Genomic DNA, 24,768 nt, shown 5'->3' on the forward strand with positions numbered 1-24,768 from the left:
CTTTGTGCAGCACTGCGGGGACACTGACTCACTAAACATGAGCCTGCAAGGAAAAACCGACAAAGAGCCAAACAACATCAATTACTGAAACTTGTAGCTAGCATGCGTCATACCTCTGGGAGTCCAGCAGGTCCCTGGGTCTGATGATGGCCTTGACCAGGGCGTCTGGCCGCACTGACTTCTGAGGCGACGTCTTGGGGCTGGAGTCTGACTCGCCGCTCTCCTCGTCCCCCATGGCTTTAACATAGCTGCTGCTCCGCATCCGACGGCAAGGTATCTCATCGTCCTTCCCACCTCCAGGATAACCCCCCCACTCATCCTGGGGCACCTTGTGGGTAGGGGGAATAACAAAGACACGTAATGGTTGTTTTTGCTACTTGGGAGCAGAGCATTAATATGCTTTCATCTTTTAAAGCTTTTAAAACAGTGAGCGTTTGGAAGCATGTTTGAGCCGCTCCATGAATGTTTTATTCATGATGTTTTTAGCTCCGCTTGTTCCTCACTAACTTCCCGGTTTCCTCCTTTAGCTGCTGATTGCTCTGTACTACAAAGCTGCTAACGTTGTGTTGACAGACTTTAAAATGCCCATAAATCTGAAGCAAACCTCAGACCTGCAACTTTAACAGCTTTTCCTCTCAGTGTGGCTCTCTTCAGCATTACAGACGCCTGCTTTACAGAAAAAGTGTGTTTCTGATACTCGGTGTAGCAGCATTCATTATGTATAATTACATTTAAAACACTGAATTCACTGTATTAAATATTTTAAACAATAACAGAGGACGGAGGTTTTTCTTAAATGACCAAGTCAAATATGCAAATCAAACGTTTATTACCATGAGACTAAAACCTGATTTGCAAAACTAAACGTTTCTTTCAGCAGTTTCACAACAAGAATAATGAAACAGATAAAAACAAAACCGTGAGCACCCTGCAGGTCAGCATGTAACACCGACAGAATTAATCTGTTACATCTTGATTTTCACTCCTGCCGTCAGACTCCTGAGCCATCGTCTGAAGTCTCTCTGAATCCATCCTGCACCAGTGAAAGTTTCACTCGCTGCAACACAACCCCCAGTCACGCACTGCCCTAGAGGCTGAGCGGAGGCATCTCCGGTGGTGAGGGAATAAGTGAGCACTGCTATAAGCTAACAAGCGGTTGCTGGCAATAGCAACATGAAACTGGTTGCAAAGAGCTTTGTGGAAAACCTGCGGTTGCTTGTAGTTTTTCTGGCATCGTTGTATTTTTACTCAGTTGTATATAGCATTTGTATTCTATTTCTCTTATTGTATTTTTCTTATTTTTCTTATAATTATTGTATTTTTTTTTCTTATTGTATATTTTATTCTATTTTATTCTACTATATATAGTATTTTATTTTATTCTATTCTGTACAGTTGTGTACTGTATTTATTCTTATTGTATTCTAATTTTTGCTTCATAACTTTTGCACTGTCCACTTCCTGCTGTGACAAAACTAATTTCCCACGTGTGGGACTAATAAAGGTTATCTTATCTTATCTTAGTTTGCACAGAAGATGCTGATTTGTCTCTAAATATTTTTACTTCTGCTCATCAAGTGTTTGCAGACCAGTGGGTGACCTCTGTACAAACATCAGGCAACCCTGTGATCCTCGTTGGGACCAGCCAATCACTGCTGGACAGGGAAAGCACGTTTTTCCCACGTTACTGGTAGTTGTGTGACAGGTCTGTGGGAGTGGGGCCTTAGCCAGGTGTACTTCTCAAGAACTTCCACACCGTTTTCCTGGTTTCATCAGGATTCTCATACTGAATTCTGTGGGGGGATGCAGGGAAGATTAGAGGAGATTATAACCTCGCTCCTCCATATTTACCTGATCTCCACACGTGCTCGCCCCCTCGTACACGCCGCTCTTCTTCAGCTTCTCTTCTGTCTGTTCCACCTGCTCGCCTGACGACCACAGGAGCCTTTAGCTTCCACTACAACCTCTCTCCCTACTTTTGAATCGCATCTATTCAGAATTGCATATCCTTCATCATGACTCTGTCTTCGTCTACTTTTACCTTGTTTAGTTTTTGTACTTTCATGCTTGTTTTTATTTTTCATTGACCTTATGTTGTTATGTTGTTGGACTAACAACATAAAGACCTTGAGGGTCTTTAAAGGTGCCTGTAAATAAAATGTATTATTATTATTGTGTCAGTGAACAACAGATGATTGCACCTTTACTGGACGCTGCAGAAACGTCCAAATGTTACTTCTGCTGTGTCGTTACAGCGAACCAAAAACAGGTTCCTGAGTATGCAGCTACCCGAACACAATCTGCCGTCTTCTTGTAGTTTCTGCTGACTTTTGGAACAAAGTTTGGCGAGTATTGGTAAGAATATTCTCGCCTTTCCTTCCTGTGAACGAGCCATAGCGGTGACATATTTTTACCAAGTTAACAATACAGAATAACAGAATCCTGACCCGGCTGTCTCACCTTTTATGTTAATGTAGTCGCTTTAAAACCGTGAAGCCATAAAAGCAGTGCTATAATATTTCCATCAATGAAGCGACGTGCTGTTTGATAGACACTTGAACTGAACCCCTACCTCCCATTGAGCTACGCAGATCCTTTCTGGATTTCTCGATGAGTCAACACACATTAAGCCTTCACGCAGCTGTGCGGTGTTTTAGTATTTCTGCAGTTTGGCCAGGTTACAAACTGCTCAAAACCTCGACTGAAAGTCGGCTGCTGATTGTAATTACCGCTGGAAGAAAAGCTCGAAACCAGAGGAGAAAAGGAGCCGCCTCTGCTCACTCTGTCGTAAGCTATCGGAAGTGGAAGCCTGCCATCGAAACGAGCAGGGCACTGCATATGTTGCAATTTTCATCCACTCGTTAAACCAGGTAATTGAGTATCCACGTCAGAATCACCATCTCCCATTCAGAGAGAGCACTCATTGTCTTTATTGCATATGGTTCAGACTGAACACACAACATCACAAAGGTCGCGAATGTGCAGCGAGGTTAACACACTTTAACATTAGTCACACGCTTTGAGCAGATAGGCTGCTGTGTTATTTGAAAGCGTTTGAAGCAGAACACATGTAACTGTTACTATGTAACCGTGTTATGGGTACAGATGATGTGGAGGGAAATTAGTTTGTGAATCATCATCGAACCACAAAGGAAAAGCGACTCCATTATGGTACATGCCGTTACACAGCACACAGCAAAGCCATTAAAAGGCTCTAATAGGTTTCTGTATCGAGGACAGTGGTGCAGCTTATTAAAATGTGCTGGGCTAACTTCACCCACTGATATAATGAACCAGTGATGATTGTTCCTCCCTCTCTCACTCGCTCTCTTTCCTGCACACATTTTTCTTTAAAAAACAACAGAACTGAGTTATTGTGGCGAGAACAGCTGAGTCAGAAACTTAGCCTCACTTACAAACTCACAGCTACAAACACAAACCCTTCTTACTCATTTTTTTCTATTTTGCTTTTTAGATTAACCTCGCTGCACTCTGTGATGTCACAAGCTTAGCCAGCCAAGCTTTTACATGATGCGACACCGTCGGTCATCATTCTGTGTGGAAGCTGGGCTCACTTTCACATCTACGGAGCCCCGCAGCGGACATGGGAGAAAAAAAAAATTAAGACGGACTTTTGCGAGATCTCGCAAAACTAACTCGGGATCTCGCAAAACTTTTGCGAGATCTCGCAAACGTTTTAGCCGCATTCTTCGGATGCTGGCTCGAAGCCGACCGGGAGGTCGAGGCACGATGTGCCGGGAAAGCGGTGTTCCTCCCGGCTGTAGTAGGTCTCGACCTCCCGTTAGCTTCGAGCTAAAACTTCGAGCTAAAACTGCGGCTAAAACTTTTGCGAGATCTCGCAAAAGTTTTAGCCGCATTCTTCGGATGCTGGCTCGAAGCCGACCGGGAGGTCGAGGCACGATGTGCCGGGAAAGCGGTGTTCCTCCCGGCTGTAGTAGGTCTCGACCTCCCGTTAGCTTCGAGCTAAAACTGCGGCTAAAACTTTTGCGAGATCTCGCAAAAGTCCGTCTTAAATTTTTTTTCTCCCATGTCCCTTGCGGGGCTCCGTACACATCTTTATGGAGATCTCGAGTTTTGATTTTGTTCAATCTGACCGCTGAGCAGTTTTCTTTCATTTCATAGTAACTCTGCCGCCCTGATTTTAACGTGTCCTCACACCACAACTGAAACACATACACAAATACAAAGTTTGTGTTTTCCTCCAACAATCAGATGTTTCTGAAAATGAACTGGGTGGCAGCTGACTGACAGCGGCAAATGTCAGGAGGAGATGGGCTACATGCAAATGTCATCAATGCATCACATAGATGACTGTAATCACTCCCTGATACAAATGCCATCAGCAGGAAAAATAGCAAAGGAAATGTGAATTTTATTCAAACGGCTATTTGCTGCAAATAAAAGATTTCTCAGTTTTATATGGAAAAAATAGAAAAACATCAAGAATTCATCAAAGGCATTAAAGATGATGTTATATTTATATTCTGGAACGTAAACGGCACTAATCCCGCAGCGTTAACGTGCGCACATTCACAACTGCTAAATTAGCGAGTGTCATCAGATCAAAACATCTTGAACGATCGAGCAATTATTTCCTCGATCGTGATCCACATACAAGCATAATGTCCTAACGACACGTCCGTGATGTGAGTCAGCTGTGCCAGGCTCTGGGGACGGAGGTCTGGTGGATGTGGAGGCCATGTGAGTCCAGTCACGGTCATGTTCCAGGAACCAGTTTGAGACGGTTTGAGCTTCGTGGGGTGGTACGCTATGCTGTGGTCATGAAAGGATGGACGTGGACGACACTCAGGTAGGCTGCTGTGTTTGAACGATGCATCTCGAACACCATTACATCGGCCTGAACCACTGATACCACTATTATGTTGCTTACAACAGCTCTGACCCTACCATGTGAATGCTGCAGCAGTAATCGAGACTCAATCTTCTATCCTCTGTGAACTGCAGCCTCAGTTTCCTGTTTGTAGCCCCTCAGTGCTCTGCTTCATATCAGCACTTTTATTTCTGTGCTTAATTGCTTTCTGTCTTACATTCACGCTCTGATGGATGCACCGGAAAGCAGCTTGGGGTTAGAGTCTTGCCCAAGGATATTTGGCATGGAGACTGGAGCAGCCAGGGATTGAACCACCAACTGTCCAATCAGTAGTTGACCTGCTTTACCTCCTGAGCAACGGCCACTCCCACTGCTCACTGGATAACTTCTGTTTTTTGGACGATTCCCTGTAAACTCTGGAGATGTTTTGTGGGAAAGTCCAAGGAGATGATCAGCAGTTTCTGAAAGACTCACAGCGGTCTGACCGACACAAACATCCACACCACATTCAAAGTCTCTTAAATCTCCTTTTGTCTCCATTCTGATGCTCATTTTGAACTTCAGTGTCTACAAGCCCAAAAGAGCTGCTGCCAGCCAAGGTTATTATTGTTAACGAAAACTAACGAAATAACGAAAACTAGAAGTGAAAAAACATTTTCGTTAACGGAAATAAAAATAAAAACAAAAAAGGAAAACTAACTAAAACTGTAATGAGTGTTCACAAAACTAACTAAAATTAACTGAATTTATAGCAAAAATGTGTTTAGTTTTCATTGATGTGTGCGTGTCATACAAGAGTCAAGGGTGAAAATGAAGTTTAGTTTCCAGATTTTTTTCTTGCTGTGTCTCATTATGCCAGCAGGTGGCAGCACGTTAGTCGAGTCGTCTGTGTTGCTGCTCCGTCCACGCGCAGAATCATGTCAGGAAAAGTCGGGAGCCAGAGTCCAATTTGGGATTACTTTGAATATGACTGTGTTTTGGATAAAGCAAGTGTCTTGTAGTGGAAACAGACAAATTATGAGGGACATTTCTAAAGGGAAAAAAATCCCACAAACCTTAAAGTGCACTTGAAAAGCTCACACAAGAAGGCTAACCTAGCTTACCTTGAGAAGGTAAGGGAGCACACTCAACCCTCATCCCCAGAAAACAGAAGCTAACCCCAGGCAAGGCAGCGTGATGCATCCCGAGACAACAGGACGGGGATATCTACACAACTGTGTGAGTCAATTACCTTCAAAAAGTTTATCAATTCACTTGAACCAAAATTACGAACACCCGGTGCTGCGAGAGTTAATAGTCTCATTGGGGCCAAGATATACATTTTATAGTTGCCTGGTATCAATGGTTGTTCATCTGCCTTTATTTATTTATTTAAAGAACCCATAGGTGGGAATGTGAGTTGTCTGTCTCTGCGTGTTAGCCCTGCGACAGACAGGCGACCTGTCCAGGGTGCAGTATGGTAGCTGGAATAGCAACATACCCAAGGATGAGCAGAATGACTGATATGATGAAACTGGGATTTTGTTACACTTAATTATTGCAAACACAACTAAAACTATAACTGAAACTAATCAAAACTAAACTAGCAAACAATTGGTAAAAACTAATTAAAACTGATATAAAATTGAAAATCTGAAGTCAAAACTAAATAAAAATAAAAACTAAACTAAACTAGCAAACAATTGGTAAAAACTAATTAAAACTGATATAAAATTGAAAATCTGAAGTCAAAACTAAATAAAAATAAAAACTAATGAAAATTGCAAAACTATTAAAACCCTGCTGCCAGCTGACTCAGAACCAGGTTACCCAATAAAGTGGCATTTTGTGATGACATCGCTGAGGAAGTTGTGTTAGGCTTGAGGTGTTTGGATGTGCTGCACAAAATGCCTCTCGAACACTAACATGTGTGTGTGAAAGGAGCTACAGAAGCTTACTGTGATGCAAAACACACGCTTAACTGGGACATGTACACAGCCATATGGATACACTCTCAAACACACAGCGATAAGTCATTCATCTCCCCTCCAAAGACAGACAGACACCATCTACCAAATGGAGTCGATGGGTTAATTAAGTCTTGGAGGGGTTTGATATTTTTAGACGTCTAATTAATGAACGGAACGCCAGAGGACAGGCACAAGCTGTGGTGAGATTTGTTTAATTTAAATTTGCTGATAAAGAGGATAGATTCCAGGGTGGCTCCCTGTGAAGATAAAAAACAGCGAGTGGTCAGTTTCTGATCGTACGAGTGCTTTGCTGCTCACCTTGACCTAAAGATCCCAAAATTGTTCCACAGGGAAACTTTGATGAAGCTTCTGATGCAATAATGTGAATACGAGCCAAGATTTGTGGGAGCTCTGTGAAAATTCACAGTGGGAAATTTTACATTTTAGCTTTTCTCTTCACAATAACGGAACTTTAGCTTGATTTAATTAACTGGATTCTGCTCAAAAAATAAGAGACACGGTTCGGGGAAAATTGTTTTTCTTGTACTATAATGAGATTTTTATGACCACAACTCCTGGCACGTGCCCAAGCTGCAATGGCAGCAAACAACCTTGCCTCACCAGCATCTTGTAGCAGGATTAAACAGACACCGGCACATTTGTGTGTCTACTTTTACTTTGTCTACTTTTACTTTCACAGCTTTGATCTGTGGCTCTGTCGGAGGCCAGAGAGAATGCAGTGTGTATATGTGTGTGTTTGTGTGCGTGCCGGTAGTGGGGGTAGCCAGGCCCCAGCCAATGCTCCTGCAGTGCTGCAGTGCATTTCATTGATTAACTCTGCGGCTCTATCTATACACCCACTAAGAGACATAAGTCACTGGTATTAAGTAAAGAAATACGCCGGGGCAGACAGAGGGAGAGAGAGAAAGAGCGAGCAATGCACTGTGCAGAAATATGGAGAGATGGCTGATGCCTATTGGCTGATGGGAGTTAGAGTGCTCTTAAAGGTGCAATCACTGGTAATCCCATCCACCAGCCTCCGGCCTCCCACTACACACCAACGTGGACTCCTCATGTCTCGTGCTGCTTTTGCACAAACATGCAACATTCACAAATCTGCAGTCTCAGCTCACGTTGTTTGTTTGTTTACCGCCGCTTTACATTTTCAGACAAAGTCGTAAAAGTGTAAATAATCGTGCTCAGTAACAAAATGACAGCAGTCATGCCCCGGGAAGATGAGGAGAATAAATTTGTCATTTTGGCTGTAACAGAATCAATCTCATGAATACCAACAGCACTTCTCAGAGCGATTCAAACACTAAAGCTGCTGTATGAGCATCAGCAGAGCTCACAGGGGCAACGGATGATTCCAAGAGCTTAACAGGAGGCTTCTAATCTGCAGACGTGCTGGCAGCTCTGTGAACCTGAACTGTGAGCTAAATGGTAACTTTATAAAAAAAAAACGCTCACTGGGGCATTTACTCAACGGAGCGCGCTCCTGAACTTGAGATGGTTAACGAGAACAGCCGTTTGGGAATGGCTCAGTCGCTGTAGAATAAAAAGAAGATGTCAGTCTCCTTGCAGCTAGAAACAAATCTGTGATTGCTGAGGGGCTTTTAATTCTGCCGTTGGAGACTGATTGCAAGAAGTTGCAGCAACCGTTGTTTGCCTGCAGTCATTCTTAGTCAGATTAGAAAAGGTCTGCAAATAATTACTGTTTATTCTGGTTATATTTCTAGAAACAAGCTTGCTGAGTGCCTCGGTCATTTTGTAGTTTTTGGGTTCTGCAGGATCAGGATTTGTGGAATGTGCTTCAGACCTGAGGTTGTGTGTTTTGTGTTCAGGTCTCCATATCCGGATATGTAAAATAAAGATCTTTTTTTTTAAGTAAAAAGACCACTTTTGAGCAGAGTCTTTTTTGGCCCTAAAGAATCCAAAAGAACCGGAATTTAATAAAAGTAACTGATGTGATTTTCTGTGTAGATAAACGGCAACATAGTTGCAATTTTTGGAATCTTACTATTGTTACATTATCACAAACATATTGCAACAATTAAATTGTTAGATGGTCTTCAAAGCTAACAAGACTGCAAGTTTACATGGCTGCAATAATTGTGCCACATCAACACTCTACTGATATTTAACTGATATTCAGCAGCTCGTTCCACCTTTTAGCATGCTTTCATGAAGCTGCTGGCTTTGGGTTTAAGGTTTCGTGCTTTGTGAATAAATGCACAATCATTTGAGTAAACGTTGAGATATTTCACTGTGAAGCAAAGCTGTGGACTGACATTAAAATCTCTGAATCTCTGAAATCTTGAGGGCCGCAGCATGTTTGTGATGATAACTCGATGTGAATGAGACTGCCCAACATTTCTGCACTAAAAAGACATTCAACCAAGACTTTTTCAACTCTTCACCCTTGTTCTGTTGCTAAGAGGCGTCTCAAACAAACAAACAAACAAACAAACAAACAAACAAACAAACAAACAACCTTTCAGAGCAACAAAAGGAAGAACGTCTAACAGAAAATACACACAAGGACATATTTTCCTTTTGAGTATTTTGATGACAGATAAAAGAGACGCATGAGGTTCTCTCCTGCTGTGAGGAGGAAACCTACCTACGCTTTTCATCCCCAAAGTCACTACACGACATCTTCACCTACCCCAGCATTACAAATACAGATTCTTCTCTCCTTCTTATTCATCAGAACTCTGCAGTCTCTGATTTTGCTTCCATGTTTGTCTCCTGTGGTAACACCTGTGCTGAATGCTTAATGTACTCATGTGTTCATGTTCATGTAAAATGAACAAAATGACTTTTTCATTACTGCACATCTGGTTTATCAGAGAATTCTTGCTCACGACGAAACCTCTCCAAACAGACTGTTAGACACTGCATATGGCGTGCCGGGGTATTTTGCACCACATGGTAATAATACACTTAAACAGTGAAGACGTCTTGGCAGGAAACGCCTGTAAGGCAGAAAATATGGCTACTAAACCTCCCAAGAATTAGATTGGCATCATAGCTGGCTATTATTATTGATTTAGCCTGGCTACTGGATCAGAAAAAGGCATTTTGCAGATTGCAGCTTAACAAGTGACTATTTAATGTTTATACCCTGAAACAATCACATTAAAATCAAAAGAAACTTGAGGTTTGACATAATAACACGACTGCAATAAGATGCACGCTGTCACAGTGATGATCCACATCGTCGCCTCCGGCAAACAGAGACAGACAGTCGTCTGATCTTCGGGTTCCTGGGACGAGATCCCTCTACGTAAGGGTTCGTGGCCCGATTGCTATCTGGGAACTCCTTCATAAAAATGCTAGGAAACCCCCGAGTGTGTGTGGGTGTGCGTTACTACAGCTTTCCATCACAGTGCCAGTTTTGTTTCTGCTGCTTTGCACTTTGCTTTTGTATTTTAATCAGCAGCCTTTCTGCCTCTCAAGCCCCACCTTTGGCAAGCCAACATGGCAGTTAATTGGCTTATTAAATCCCACCGCAACGCCCTATCAGCAAAACTATCAAAGACTAATCCTTCCTTTGTACAACGCTACTGTACGAAGGAAGAGGAGGGAACTGTATTTGCTAGAAAAGCTCACTTAATCTGGGCTGAGAGTTGTCAGTAACGCAGAGTTATTGGGTGCAGTTTAATAGACGGTTTTACTTAGAAAGGCTCCAAACCAAAGTGATCTGGAAGCATCTGTGTAGCTGACATATTAAGAGCTGTTTGAATTCTCTAAATCGTTAGGAAAGGTTCTTCAGTTCTTCCTTTATGACCTCCTTTAGTGGAGGATACATCCTTCGTGAAAGGAAGGAGATAATTCCTGGCCATAATTCACAGCGATGCAGCATCCGACCATTCATGGAAAACAATAACAAAACCAACAAAGTGGTGCAAAATTAATTAAAAGTGTTTTGCATTGCCATAAGATGCTGATACATTTTGAGCATGCATTACAGCGTCTGCTGCACACTGCAACGACGGACAAAGGCTGGCCCACACACCTACGCGCACATTACAGTGGATGGCTCAGTGGCTATTAGTGTGTACAGATCTCAGAGCGAGCTAATTAGGGCTAATTTGAGAGATGACAGGAAGAGATGCTAATGCCAGGTCTGATTCCCCACCACTTATCATTTTAGAGAAACAGCTTCTATATATGAACCCGTCTGTCTTCCCTAATGTCCGGTTCATCCTGCTTCCACGCACAAAGACTCACAAACTGTCTGCACAACATGCAGACAGTTTGGCTGAATTTAACTTTATTACCTGCAGCAGGATTTATGGGATTGATTTGTTACAAAGTTGCAAAGTTAGATCACTTTAATAAGTCTGTGTCTATAGTTCTACCAAACTTTCAAAGTTTCTCTCTCCGTCATCACCCAAGGACGGCAACAAGGTGACTAGCACCTCATCAAACCATCTGCTGTGTGATAAACAGAAAAAACCACTTTTTCACGAACACTGCCACTCACACACTGACAGGCGTTCGGCACACACACTCTCCCTGGATATGCTGCTGCAGAGCAGACAGTTGTGGGTAATCCCGATTCAGCAGCAGCAGGACCTGAGTACTTCTCAATGTGACCCCTCAGTGTGTGTAGAGTATCATTCCTGACTATTGGCTCCATCTCTCTGCCTGACTGCTCCTGTTGATGAGCAACAACAGCAGCCACGGGGAGCATTGCTTTGTTTCCTCTCTTCTGTTTCCTAAAGTATCTCAGCACATCCACAGAGCCATAAACCTCCAACTTTCTCTCTCCTCCAATACGTCGTCTCTGAGCCTTCCCTGAGAGCGCATTGATTCTCCTCCGGGGAGGGAAGATGTGTCACGCCCTGTACGGATCGGATTGATAACGCCGGTCTAAATATAGCCCTGCGGCAGGATATTTTTAGAAGTGTTTATAGTGCTGTGACTCGGACACTACCTCAGCTGAATAACCAAACAGAAGATGGGAACAGGTGGGGGTGCCAGCACTGCAACTCTCTCCCTAAGAGATTACTTTCCTTATTGATATGCAAAAAAACTGGAGTGGATGATGCACCGTCTGTGCATGATGATATCAGCTGAAGCCGATTTCAGTGACGTGTCGGCTTTTCATTTACAACATTAGGCAATCATACGACACGCTCTCCAAGTCTCCTCTTTCCCTTTGCGCTGAACGATGGCTTTATTTTGGCTACAGGCAGTACTTACAGGATGCTATCACATTTCACATTGTTATATTTGCAGCAGCACGGTTACATAATGTCGTTTTTCTGGCTTGAATTTGCAATTTGGGATTGAAAGTATACTTTCTTATTCCATAAACCCTGCAGCATGCTTATAAAGCCCACGAGAACCTTTTGTGAAAAGTGCTGACTCACTGAATTGATCCCTTCTGTGCTATAAGGTCTCCTGCAGAGCCGATCACGGGTCTGAGCTAAATGCTAAACTTTTCCAGACTGAATCCTCTGTGAAATCAGAGAAAACAACGCAGTAAAAAAAATCCACATTGATTTCTGGCCTTTTATTCTCGTACTGCCAGCTCTTCCCCTCCAGCACAGATCATTTACAGACTTAATTGATTTGTCCTGCTGTGCTAGTCCTTTCTATTGCCAGCCACATGCTGAGCCATAGGACAGGTTCACAATGTAATATCCAGGGCAGTGACAAACAAAACACCGTCTTTCAGATCAGCTTTTAACGCCAACTGAGACGAGCGGCTTTTCTTCTCCTGTGAGCGAAGGCTTGCTCGTCTTTTCTACAATGCCCAAAGTTCTTGAAAACTCTATAAAACGACACTCAAAACACTCAGTGACAGAAAAGGAACGCTATCATCGCTCCTTCTGTTGCATCTCCACACAAATGAGAGCATTTCATTTAAAAATAAACTCTGTTTGGTGGCATGCAGGTTTGATTTTGTTTGGTCGAAATCTGATGATCCCAACCAGGATGTTGGGGTGTCATAATGGTGCAGCTCAGTGCACCGGTGTAACTACACCTATACTACTGCGCCCACTGAAGATGCAGAATAATGCGATGATGTCAGGAGGAGCCAAACTCACCTGTAGATAGTGGCAGGGCCTGAGGTTGGGCTTGAGATCCGTGGGCATCATTGGCTTTTCCAGGTTGAGTGAGGACTTCCTGTAGGCCTCCTTGGCCTGGCTAACTGTCAGCGTTGACCAGGAGCTTCTCTTCATGAACTTGCCCTCTGGCGCCATGGCTATGCTTTCGCAGGCTGAGCACTTCACGTCGTTGTTGCTTTTGGAGGTCTTTAGCGACAGATCTCCCACCATGTGGCCGTGCACAGACTCGGGGTAACAGTGGCTGATGTGGTCGACCGGATGCCGCGACATGACGCTCGGCGTTCTGTATGTGCTGTCGCTGTCGAGGTTGTCATCTGAACTCCACCAGCCTCCCGAGCGCTGCTTGCTGCTGTCGGACTTGCGCTCTTTGCTCTTGCTGCGTTTGCTGTGTTTGTGGTGGCCTTGGTGGTGGTGATGGTGGTGGTGCGAGCTTTCCCTGTGCGAGTCACCTTTGGTGCCGTTCATCTTGGAGGAGCCCTCCAGGGAGTGTGACTTTGTGAAAAGCTTCTGTACCGAGTGGACTAAGTGGCGTATTCGCCCGGGGCTTTCGTTGCGCTGCTCTGTAGTCGTGGTCGTGGTGGAGGTGCGCTGGTACTGCAGCGTGTGGAAGCCGTCCCGGTGCAGCGGCATCTGTTTTTCAAATTGGTCCAGGAGGTTTGCTGGGATTCGGTTCATTTTGCCGCTGCCGCCGTGCGAGGACGAGCCGCCGTTGTCTCGAGATTCCCTGCCGCCCGAGGCGTTCCCGCCGCTGTCCCGCGAAGCGCTGCCGTAGTGCATGCGGGGGAAAGTGCTACTGGAGATAGAGTGGTCAGTGGCCGACATGGACATCGGGATCACCATGCACTCGGAGTGGATGGAGCTCCGTGGGGAGCAGCGGTGATGACCGTCAAGGGGGCAGCTCTCAGTGGGGCTGAGGAGATAGGAAGGAGGCCGGGAGTCAACATGGTGGTGCAGGTGGTCCAGGGAATGGTCGCAATCAGCCAGGCCGCAGGTGTGGGCAGAGGTGGGGGAGGTGAGCTGGAGGTGGGCAGGGCGGCCGCCGGAGAGACCCTTCATGTTCCTGGGTGGAGGGGAGTAGCTGTCCTCATCGAAGTACTGCGAGGGGGACCATGAATACTGTTGGTCTGAAAGCAACAAGCAGAGACAATTTCATCAGAATGAGGGTGAAAAAAGCAGCTTCCCAAAAAAGAAACGCATTTCACACTTAATGATGGGGGAGAAAAAAGCCAAATAACACACAAGTTGGTCGTTATCCAGCTTATTCTCACTCTCAAACCCACTTTGGCTACAGGGAGGAAAAAAGCAGCAGAGCTGAAATCCACAAATTGCTCTGACAAAATCTCAGCACTCTTAGTTTTCACCTTCTATTCCCGTCTGCGGTGGCATACCGCTGTAAAGACGGGACAAGAGGACGAGACAAAAGAAAGAGAAGGGCAGGCGACAGGTAGGATCCCGCATCACCATTTATCCAAAGCAAAGTGAAATAATAGCCTATCACTCGCCGGCGCTGGTGTCATCCGTCAAAGCCCCGAGGAGTGCGCCGTGAGGCGTACGGCCAGGAAGGAGACCTTGGAAGGTGATCTCCAGATGCACCCTCCCTCTCTGCTTCTGATGGGCATTGTAGTCAAAGATTAAAAACCAATTCTGTGCGATCGGTCGCCGAGGTCAAACGTCTCCGCGCTCTGTTCCAATGTGTTTAACTTAATCAGGTTTGCTTTCATGCCTCAGCGCTGCATGTTCTAATTACCGGCTCCTTCCTTTAAACACGTCGGGACAATGTCGGTTAAGACTCAACTTTAGTGGAACGCTTTTTTACAAATAACATTTTCTGGCCTGGTCGTCATTTCCACGTGTGCAAAAAAATGAATGCTTATCAAAATATATTTTTGAGCCTGTGAATTATGAGTTTGCTCCTTTTCATAACATATTGATAATTGTGACTGTCCTCCAATCCTCCCGGCTTTCAATGAGCAGCTGAACAGTGCAGTGTGATGTCATATTTCAAACTTATCTGCAGCCTGTCTTGTGAAATAGGAAACAAACAAATAAGCATATCTCAGTCCTCTCGCCAGCCATTGATACGCCTCATAAAGCCCATGCACTTTCACTCCCGCTGTAACCCCATAAAACGAAGGAGAGTTTTTATGAGCTGCTGTGGAACGGGAGAGAGTGAGGGAACGGGACAGTCTCATATCAGCGTATTAACAACTCTATAAATTCCCAAAACATTTCCATAAACTTAATTCTGATACCTTGATATAAATAAAGGACAGCTGGACCCTTAACCGCCATTAATGCCTCAGTCCACAGAACTAAATCTTCAGTGTGAGCAGAGCACCAGCACATGTTGGAAGCTGCCTGTTGCACTGACTGAATGTTTGGGAAATGGTAAGCAGACTGTATGTAGTGTTACTGACCTTAAAATGAAGACTAATAACCTGCAGAGCAATTAAACAGTTGTATAAGCACAGAGCATTTTGTCAGCTGCGCTGTACAAACGATCTCTGTGGTACATCCTGGCACTATACAGAAGCTGCTGTCTACACCAGGTAGATATAATCCAGACATTTTTACCTTGCTGCCCACTCAGACCTCTCTGCATCACATTCACACACCAAATGATGCATCAGGGGAAATTTTGGGATTCAGTATCTTGCCCGAGGACACCTGACTTGACTGAAGGAGTGCTGAAGCACAGACTTCCCTTGTGTAATATTAGTTTATTTGATGGTTTTTTGGAGGTATTGTTATGGGAAAAAGACCGTTTCACAGGACTCTGTACTAACTACACACTCTGATTGAACAGCTTGTAGAACAACCTGCGATAACTTGAAGGAATGAGTCCTTGTATGACTTTCAGTCTCTAATGCTGTTGTGTGTTAATGTTGGCCCACTCTTTTTACAACGTTGGCTCAGTTCGTTGAGGATTCATTTATGCACAGCGCTCTGAAGGTCCCACCCCGGCGTTTTAGTCAGGTTGAGCTGGACCTTGACTGGACCATTGCAGCAACCTGGTTCTTTCTTATTCGCCCTGTTTGAGATTTGCTGCTGTGTTTGGGATCATTGTCCTGTTGATGACCCAGTTTGGTCCAAGCTTGAGCTGTGGGACAGATGGCCTCACCTGTGACAGCAGCTTATGTCCACTCAGTGACTGCCCAAACGATCATGGCTGCACCACCGTGCTGACGGTGTTTGGTTTCTGCACTTTGGCAGCCCTTCCATACTTGTTTAGTCCTTTTCTAATTGTGCTGTTGTGAATTTTAACATTTAACCTGCAAACTGAGGCCTGCAGAGTCTGAGATGGAGCTCTTGGGTTTTCCATGGTCTGATCTTGGGGTGAATTTACTGGGATTTCCACTTCTGGGAAGATTGTGACATTGCATTAACACACAACAATCCTGCAAACTGCAAAAACCTTTGTTTTATCGAGGTGCTCAGACGGATGATGATCCATTAATCGAGTGCGTTTGATTAGCAGTGTCTGGGCGCTCCTTACTCTTTAATCCCTGTCCTGTAATTAGATTTTTACAGTAGACTCTTTTTCACATGAACATATAGTGCTGGGAACGGATTTGTCACATTTTGATTGAAAGAGTGAAAAAGCCTTTTTGCATGTTCAAGATCACCACATTTCTAAAGGCACATCTTATTATGTTGCATTTGTTCATTATCCTACAAACACCAAGGACTCTGCATTACTGTCACATTTTCATCCATCCTTGAAAGAAGCATTTAAACTGGCGCCTCGTGACTTTCAGAAAAGAAAACGTGAAGAACAGATTTGTCAGAACACGTGAAATCTCTAACGGCAAGGTCAGGCAGAAACGGCAACTTTAAACCAACATAACTTTATGTTTAACTGACTGCAACATTAAACTATGACTTTTATAATGCATTGCTCATGTGAAATGTCTCCTCTCATAGAGACAGGGTTCAATGACTAACCTGCCTCTGCATAAAACTGACTCAGATTCATCTTATCTTGTAACGTATTTTGTGAGCACGTAGATCAGAAGCACAGATGTGCTGCACTTACAATAAAATTCTGAGAGTTTTGAACTCCAACATCTGCGAAGATCAGCCGAGGAGCGTTTATATGACTGACGCACACTGAGGTCAGCGAAGGCACCACGTTAGTGGATTTTCATGCGCTGACAATGAAACATTTATCCCTGCAAAAGCTTCACAATCATATAAACTTTACCTGCATCAGTTTTATCTGTGAAATCCCTTTTGAGGTCTTTTCTCCCAGTTAAGGGCCTTTCCCTGGGAATATTGAGGATTTAGATTATTTTGTCAATAGTTTGATTGAGTCTCGTACTCGTAGATCAAAAACCTGAGCAAGATCACGAGAACGACTTACTCTGCTGGTTGTGGCTCGTAACTAAGGGTGGATGCTCCCTTTCATCTTTCAAATTGGATCAAATTTATTCCGTTCAAAATTATTTTTAATGAGGTCTAAGATCTCAACCCCTGAGGTGCAGCCGTGCTCTTCTGTTGCTGCCGTCCTCCATCTGTCGAGATGAAAACAAATTCTCGTTGTTTACCAGTCTTACGTGAGGATGTCTTCTTGGCAGCCTGATGTAAAATTAATCCAGGCTACTCTAAACATGCCCGAGGGAAGAGGTTGCTTTTGTACGGCTGCACAGAACTACGCTGAAAAAGCTCATCAGACGCATTACTGCTGAATGCATTTGAATGGGATAATTCAGGTGAACTCGCTTAGCTTGAGTCCAGATCATTCCCTGCTAGCATGTGAAACAGGAGGATGACGCTGCATTATTGATTGATGCGATGCTGCGTCTCTATCTGAAGTTATGTCACTGTCTTACTCCAAGGCTTTTCTCTGACAGCTCACTATTCCTTGAGGTATCTCAGGAAGCTGCACTGAATAAATTACCTAACCGCAGAGTTATGGTACTTCCTGGGATTATACGACAGATGACAGACTCATCTGCCCTGCGTTTCTCTTTCTTCTTTTTCACCTTCTACCAATGCCGATACCACATTTATCATCCGCTACAAAAAAAAGACAGAAAAAAATAGATTTGTGATCAGAAACATTTTAAAGTTGACTTAATTTTTAGCCAAAGCAGCCCGAGCGAGGCAGACAGCTCTCTCGGTGAGTGCACATCCTTCTGGCAAGTACTTTGCAAACGGGGAGACAAGTATCAGTGACATCAGAGGGACAGGGAGAGGGCTTGTTGTTTATACACTGATACCAGCACCTGCCATCACATTATTGGCTTCCTGGCAAGGGTGCCAACTGCTTAGAAGCACTGCTAGGATGGAAGCTGGATCCAGAAGTGCAGTGGAAACAGTGTTTGGTGTACAACCATCAAGCTACTGGGCTTTTAGTGTTGATGTGATGATAATAACGACACTACGGAGCCCCGCAGGGGACATGGGAGAAAAAAAAATTAAGACGGACTTTTGCGAGATCTCGCAAAACAAACTCGGGATCTCGCAAAACAAACTCTGACACCCACTAGCTCGAAGCTAACGGGAGGTCGAGACCTACTACAGCCGGGAGGAACACCGCTTACCAGGCACATTGTGCCTCGACCTCCCGGTCGGCTTCGAGCTGGCGGCCTCCGAAGAATGCGGCTTAAACTTTTGCGAGATCTCGCAAACAGTGTTGCCAACTTAGCGACGTTGTCGCTATATTTAGCGAGTTTTCAGACCCCCTAGCGATTTTTTTTTTAGAAAAAAGTCGCTAAAAAAAGACGTGAAAGACATTACAAAAATAATAATTGCTAAAATAAATTTAATTTGTAGTTCTAAATAAATTCTAAATGCATTTAGGACGTTTTTTGCTCACTTTATGTCTCGTCCACGATGTTATTTCTCTCTCCAGCAGCGTAGGTTACAATTACATTAGCATGACCAATTATGCAAATTAGGCGATGACGTCACTTAGCGACTTCTAGCGACTTCTAGGACAACCAATAGCGATTTTCCTTACTGAGGAGTTGGCAACACTGCTTGCAAAACCCTTGCCAGATCCCGAGTTTGTTTTGCGAGATCTCGCAAAAGTCCGTCTTAATTTTTTTTTCTCCCATGTCCCCTGCGGGGCTCCGTACGACACTGACTGCGCACATGAGAAAAATTAAGAAAAGCTGATATCTGAGAAAACAGAGACCTTCGCTGTTACTCCAGACATGCTAACTTATTAGAGATCAACTCAGAAAAAGGAAATGATCGTTCAACTTAACGCACACACCCACAATCATCCAATATCTGTTTCACCCCTTGACGTAATACACGTCTCCAATGCTGTCACAGGCTGCGATAAACACACCGTCTACCTGACATTAGGTGTACACAGACAGGAAACAGATTCAGAGGAAGACGCTCATTTATTAAGGCCTTCTGCTCTGTGCTGCCACCCCGCCCGCGCGCACGGTGTGAGTAAAGGTCGTTTTGCTCCTCTTAACACATTAGCATTTAAATAGCATTATATCTGCCCTCAGTATCAGTGACAGCTTCCACTCTTCCACTGGCTCGGGCCCTAACTGGAGTTGAAAACAAAGTTAAAAGTTAATAAAGCGCTGCACTAGACTGAGAGATCAAAGGCGTGCGACCTTCAGACTTGGAAGTGGTTAGCATCGTGGCTAACCGCAGCGCTAAGCGGCACGGGATTTGGTTACGGGCGACTGTGAAGAAGCGTCCTGCTCGTGAAGCAACGTGCGAGGAAGAGTTGCAGCATTTTGCATCAGTGGAAGAATCCGTCCTTTCTGAGATGTCAAACAGCCTGAACCACTTTAGTTCTTTTAATGTGGTTAATTTGGTTGTTTACTGGTTCACCGCTGCAAGAGCGATGAAGACGACTTCCTTAAAGATGGATCGTTTTCCCTGAGAGATTTTAAATGATGTAGAAAACAAGTTTAACTTTTAAATCACAAACAAAAAAAGAAACAATATGTAGAATAACTTCAAAACATTTTAAACCTACATTATTTTTTTATTTTACGATGAGCTCACACCAGCTGTGACACCCATCAGCATGTTGACCCATCAGTACTCGGCACACATGTAATGATTCAGTAATTACTAAATGATTACCAGCTGCAGCAGCCGGGTGGTTCCCACCCTGCGAGTTGTGAGTACTGTGAAAAATCCTGCTACAGTAGGTGATTCCTTCCTTATGACACGCACACACAAAGGCTCATGAGGTGAGTATACATCATAGTATTGTTTGAAATGGCCTCATCCAGCAGTATCCAATCCAGCTGGCCAAAGTAAAGCCACACCCCTCATTTTCTGAGCAAAACTAATCAATAGAGCAGCTTCTTTATCCGTCTCCCAAAGGTTAAATGCAGTCTCCGTAGAATTCTGGCCTTTTCTTCGAAAATCAAAGGAAAGGGAATTGCGTCCTCAACCCTCAGGGCAAATCAGCAATGACCTGAGCTATTAGATTTGAGAAGGAGCTAATGGACAAGGAGACAGAGTAGTAAGTCTGTCAGCTCTGCCAGCCTCGTTATATCTGCCACAGCAGCTCAGATCAAAATAAGGCTGCGACTTATATCTTTAGCAGACATCCTGCTCACTTGTCCATCAAAGCGACAGCGCTGGACACTTCATGCGTAGGTCTCGAGTGTAGCATGTGAGCTAAATCTGTACCAGCAGCATTGTAGCTGTTAATGTAATACTCAGCTTAGTGAGCTTTTTCCATCTGACACAGCAATTGGGGACCAATCATTTGTCACTTTTATCACCGACCATCTGTCTTTCTCCGGCCGTGACACTCGAAACAAACTGTTTCTTTCATGATCGCCGCTGTGACTGACACCTAACGCTGAGACACAAGATAAAAACAGAGCGTCGCGATCGCCGCGCCGCGTGGGTCACATGCAGACAGTATGTTTGCACGGCTGCTCAGATAGGAGATGCATTGGCTCTTAAATCGACGTGAGAATGAAATGAAGTAAAATCGTCACGTGACTTCATCACTGATCATCTGTTGATCTCAGTTCAGAGAAAAAAGAGCTACAATCATGTTGCTTTTATTATCACCGCTGACTAAACACTGACTTCCTGATATGTGTGCATGAAAAACTAAAGCTCTGGCGCCAAACTTCTTTCACATCGGGGGCCACGAACAGCCCACTTTGACGTTAGTGTGTCAGACCAGTGAAACTCTGTCAGGGAAAACAAGTTTAACTCCACGATCATGAGATATCTGCTGGATCTTCTGTGTTGTTGAGCTACAGTTTTGTGTTTGGCTTCTTTCTGTTTATGTCCTACTTTCCTATTTATGTCCCTCTGAATGTTTATCTGCATTTCCAGTTCATGGTTTCTTGTTTGCTTAGTTCAGTCCCTTTTGTGTCTCGTCTCTGTGTCCTTTACTCAGCGTCTCCTGTGGAAGTCAGTCTTGTCTCCATTTTTGGTGACCTTTGTCTCCCTGGTCGTGTCCCTGGTTAGATGTGGTCAAGTTCATTTGTCTTAGTCTTGGTCTACTTCCTGTTTTAATTTGATAGTTCCTTGTCTTGTGTGTGCTGCATTTAGGTCGTGTCCAAATTCATGGGCTGCATCCTCCTGAGGACCCGGCCTTCGCGGTCTACGTGGGCCGGGTCCTCAGAAGGTCGGGTAGGCCGGAAGTAAACGGCGGTTCACTTTAAATTGGACGGTCTAGCCTTCTGATCAGCGTCACCGCTGTCTTGGTGGAGTTTAATAAACTCGCCGTCTGCTCCTTGCTATCTAAAATATAACAGGACACTGGCGTAAACTCTCGACCGTCTCACACTTCTGTTTAATCAGTTTTCTGTTTGACGTTTATTCAGCTGTGTGAAAACTAAGGAGGAACCCACCCGGGGGATTAATAAAGTTTTATTTTATCTAATCTAATAACTTTAATCTCAGCCAAACCGATTTACTTACAAACAAACAAAACACTGAAAAAAGCCCAACAATAACATTTTTAGGTTGTCTAAGTGACTTATATATTATGTTTAACCTGAGTAGCGATGATCTGCGGTGATGTGAAAATGATGTGCCGGGAGTTGTGCCGTTTTCAGCGGCTTCAGTGACCCTCGAGCTCCCGGCGAGCTATCGAGCTGGTGGGTAACGGACGTCTCCGAAAACGTCGAAGCACTTTTGCAAATATGCGATATCTTGATAAACCGAGCAGATATTTGATGTTTACACAGCTACTTTCTCGCCTGAAAATATGTTAAAAGTTTATTTTGTGACCCAGAAAGATTAGTATGAGTAATATTAAAACTTAGTAGCGGCCGCCATTGTTGGAAACTGGAGTTTGGCTGGGCCGCGCTATGAATTCTGGGATATGGTAGGCCACGAAGAACACACCCGACCCATCCTTCAAATTCGGGGAAAAGGAGGACGCATCTGTCGGCTGCATTCGGAGGAGTCTACGAATTTGGACAGCCTTCAGCGTGTCGCTGTGACGTAATCGGTCTACAAATGCGTCCTCAGGAGGAAGCAGCCCATGAATTTGGACACGACCAGTGTTTCGCTCCCCTTGTCTTTTTAGTTAGATTCTGTTCACCTGTCTTGTTTTCTGTATTCTCGCCTCCTAATTACCTCGTGTGTATTTAAGTCCTCAGTTTCCCTGCGCTCTTTGTTGTGATGTCCCTTATAGGACATAGGATACAGTTTACCTCCTTAACGATTTGGCATTTTGGTTTCCTCGTTTGTGACCTGCATTACTTTGTAGTTTATTTAAGTTTAGAAATACAGCTGCTTCTCAGTTTACCCCCTTTGTTTCTGAGTCCTTTGAGCCCGACTCTTTCTGCCACACTTGAAGAGAGTGTCTTGTCTTCTGTACACAGTAAAGAAATCTGTCAGTTCACCTCTTTGAGCCTAAATTACAGAAAAAGTTTCAGGCTGAACATTTTTGTTAATTCACAGAAAATGTTGTAAAAAACATTTAATTTTTAACTATTACTTAATTTTATTGGTGTAGTATGAACAGCTGTAGGGAAGATCGTTATCAGTAGGATTCAGCTCAGTCTTATTTTAATAGCACCAAATTACAAAAACAGTCACCTGAGGCCACAATCACACGTTAAAAGTAAAAAATACACAATTTATGCCCTTACACACATTTTCCAAAGCTGTCCCATGGGCAGGATTGGAGTGTTTGCTGGGCCAATTCTGGCCCCGGGCCTTATGTTTGACACCCCTAATGTAGAGAATCTGGCTAAATTCCTCAATCATAAAAACACCTGCAGGTACATGGATTTTCAGCTCGCCTACACCTGTGTGATTAACAATGATGCAGTGCTACAATAAAAATAACATTATGTACTGAAAAATCAAAATAATAGAAAAGTTTCAAAGGTCAGTGACTCTAACAGAATCATTTTTCAGTTATTGACTTATAATGTGAACTAAATGAGTGATAGACAAACTCAAACCCTGAAAATATGCTGTTACAGCTGCAGAACAGGTTACGAACGATTACCAAACATGAAAATACAATTTTTAAAAATATCAGAGGTTAAAAAAACCTCCACAAAACTCGTGATTCACAAGTTTAGTTTTTATATTAGCAACATAGTGCTGGGAAGCAGCATGCAACATGCTCACAGCAGATGTAACAGTAGGTGTGTGTGTGTGTTTGGGCTGTCACACTGTAGCCTCCAGTGGATTGTGTTGCACCGAGTTGCATGCGGTTGTGCTCACACACCTAGATGTGCTGCCTGGATGTGAGAAACGGCAGCGAGATAGAGCCCCCCACCTGCATCCCTCAACACCAATCAAAGCCTACAGCCTACTATCTCTCTCCCAGCAGGGTGGAGGTTTTCCTGAGAGGATGAAGGAACAGATTATAGTGAGCAGAAGCTAGCGGAGGTTAGAACGTATTGTCTTCTGAGCTTCTGTAAACAACATTAAGGATTAAAGAAAGACAGTTTGTTTGGCTGTATGTTTCGGGAGAGTCTGGGGAGATAACGGGTGCAGAGACTGTAAAATGATACCGTCAGAGAGTGAACAGGAAGTATACCGGCAGCTCTGCATATTCCCGTAAACCTCAGGAGGGCTCTGCACACAAGTCTGAGGCACTAATCTCTTGAAAAATTATTAGGTTATTGGCAGGCTGTACCAACAGGCGTAAAAGGGCTATTTCTCTTCTGCGGCGGCGATTTGCACCTACGGTGTGGCGAGCTAAACACAGCCTTAGTATTTAGCCGCTGAGAGATTACGGAGGTCAGATAAGGAGAAGCCGCTGAATGTCTGAATACTTATCGTGAGGCCGTTAATGATGAAGAGTGTTATCTGTGCTGTGCTCAGCGCTCCTTCGCGGCTCCCCTTCTCTCCGACAGTCAAAGTGGCGAGGGAACGAGAGGTGACGGAAAGAAATTTAACAAAGTGTCGGGATCAGCGTTCTTTATTCCTCCGAGGACGACGATCCTCGAGGCTTTTGTGCTTCACCAGGTTCATGCTTCCTCTTTGCTATTTGGATTTTAACGCAATTAATGCTTTTGCGGGGAAAGTGAAGCGCACGTCGCTTTGTTCTGTGCTGATTTCATCCCGCACAGCATCGCAGGCCTTTGCATCATCTCTTATTCAAACAACAACCTCCTCAATCTAAATCGTTTCATTTACAGCAGCTACAGAAATGCACTCGCAGTGCAACAATGCCCCCACACAGATTCCTGCCAAGTGTGGTTGATTGCATGTGTTTGCATTTACATGGTGGAATCATAAATCCAGCGCTGCGATCCAGCTATGAATAAATCATGCTGAATGTGAGTTTCTGCCACAGGAAAAGCCCCGCGTGTGAGAGAGGACGCGAGGCAGAGTAAGCCGCATCTTATGTAACAGCCGCTGCTGCATTCCCAGGCAACTTGTTAGACGAGGCCTCAGAACTGCTGTTGCTGTAGCAACGCGCTCTGAAGTTCCCATCCTTTGCTGTCTT

At 44.2% G+C, this 24,768-nt stretch overlaps 1 protein-coding gene across 8 annotated transcripts in view; it reads right to left on the minus strand.

The window, feature by feature from the left end:
- dlgap2a (discs, large (Drosophila) homolog-associated protein 2a) overlaps positions 1–24,768 on the minus strand; it is a 188,481-nt gene that overhangs the window by 47,461 nt on the left and 116,252 nt on the right. For all 8 annotated transcript variants that reach the window (XM_085143735.1, XM_085143732.1, XM_085143730.1 and 5 more), the window contains 2 exons: positions 12,867–14,011; positions 114–328 (listed from right to left, as the gene is read on the minus strand). In XM_085143735.1, coding sequence (XP_084999861.1) covers positions 114–328; positions 12,867–14,011 — 1,360 coding nt within the window. The remainder of the gene's footprint in view (positions 1–113; positions 329–12,866; positions 14,012–24,768) is intronic.

Source organism: Neolamprologus multifasciatus, chromosome 19 (genome assembly GCF_963576455.1).
Source record: "Neolamprologus multifasciatus chromosome 19, fNeoMul1.2, whole genome shotgun sequence".
In the NCBI taxonomy this organism is placed as follows: Eukaryota; Metazoa; Chordata; class Actinopteri; order Cichliformes; family Cichlidae; genus Neolamprologus; species Neolamprologus multifasciatus.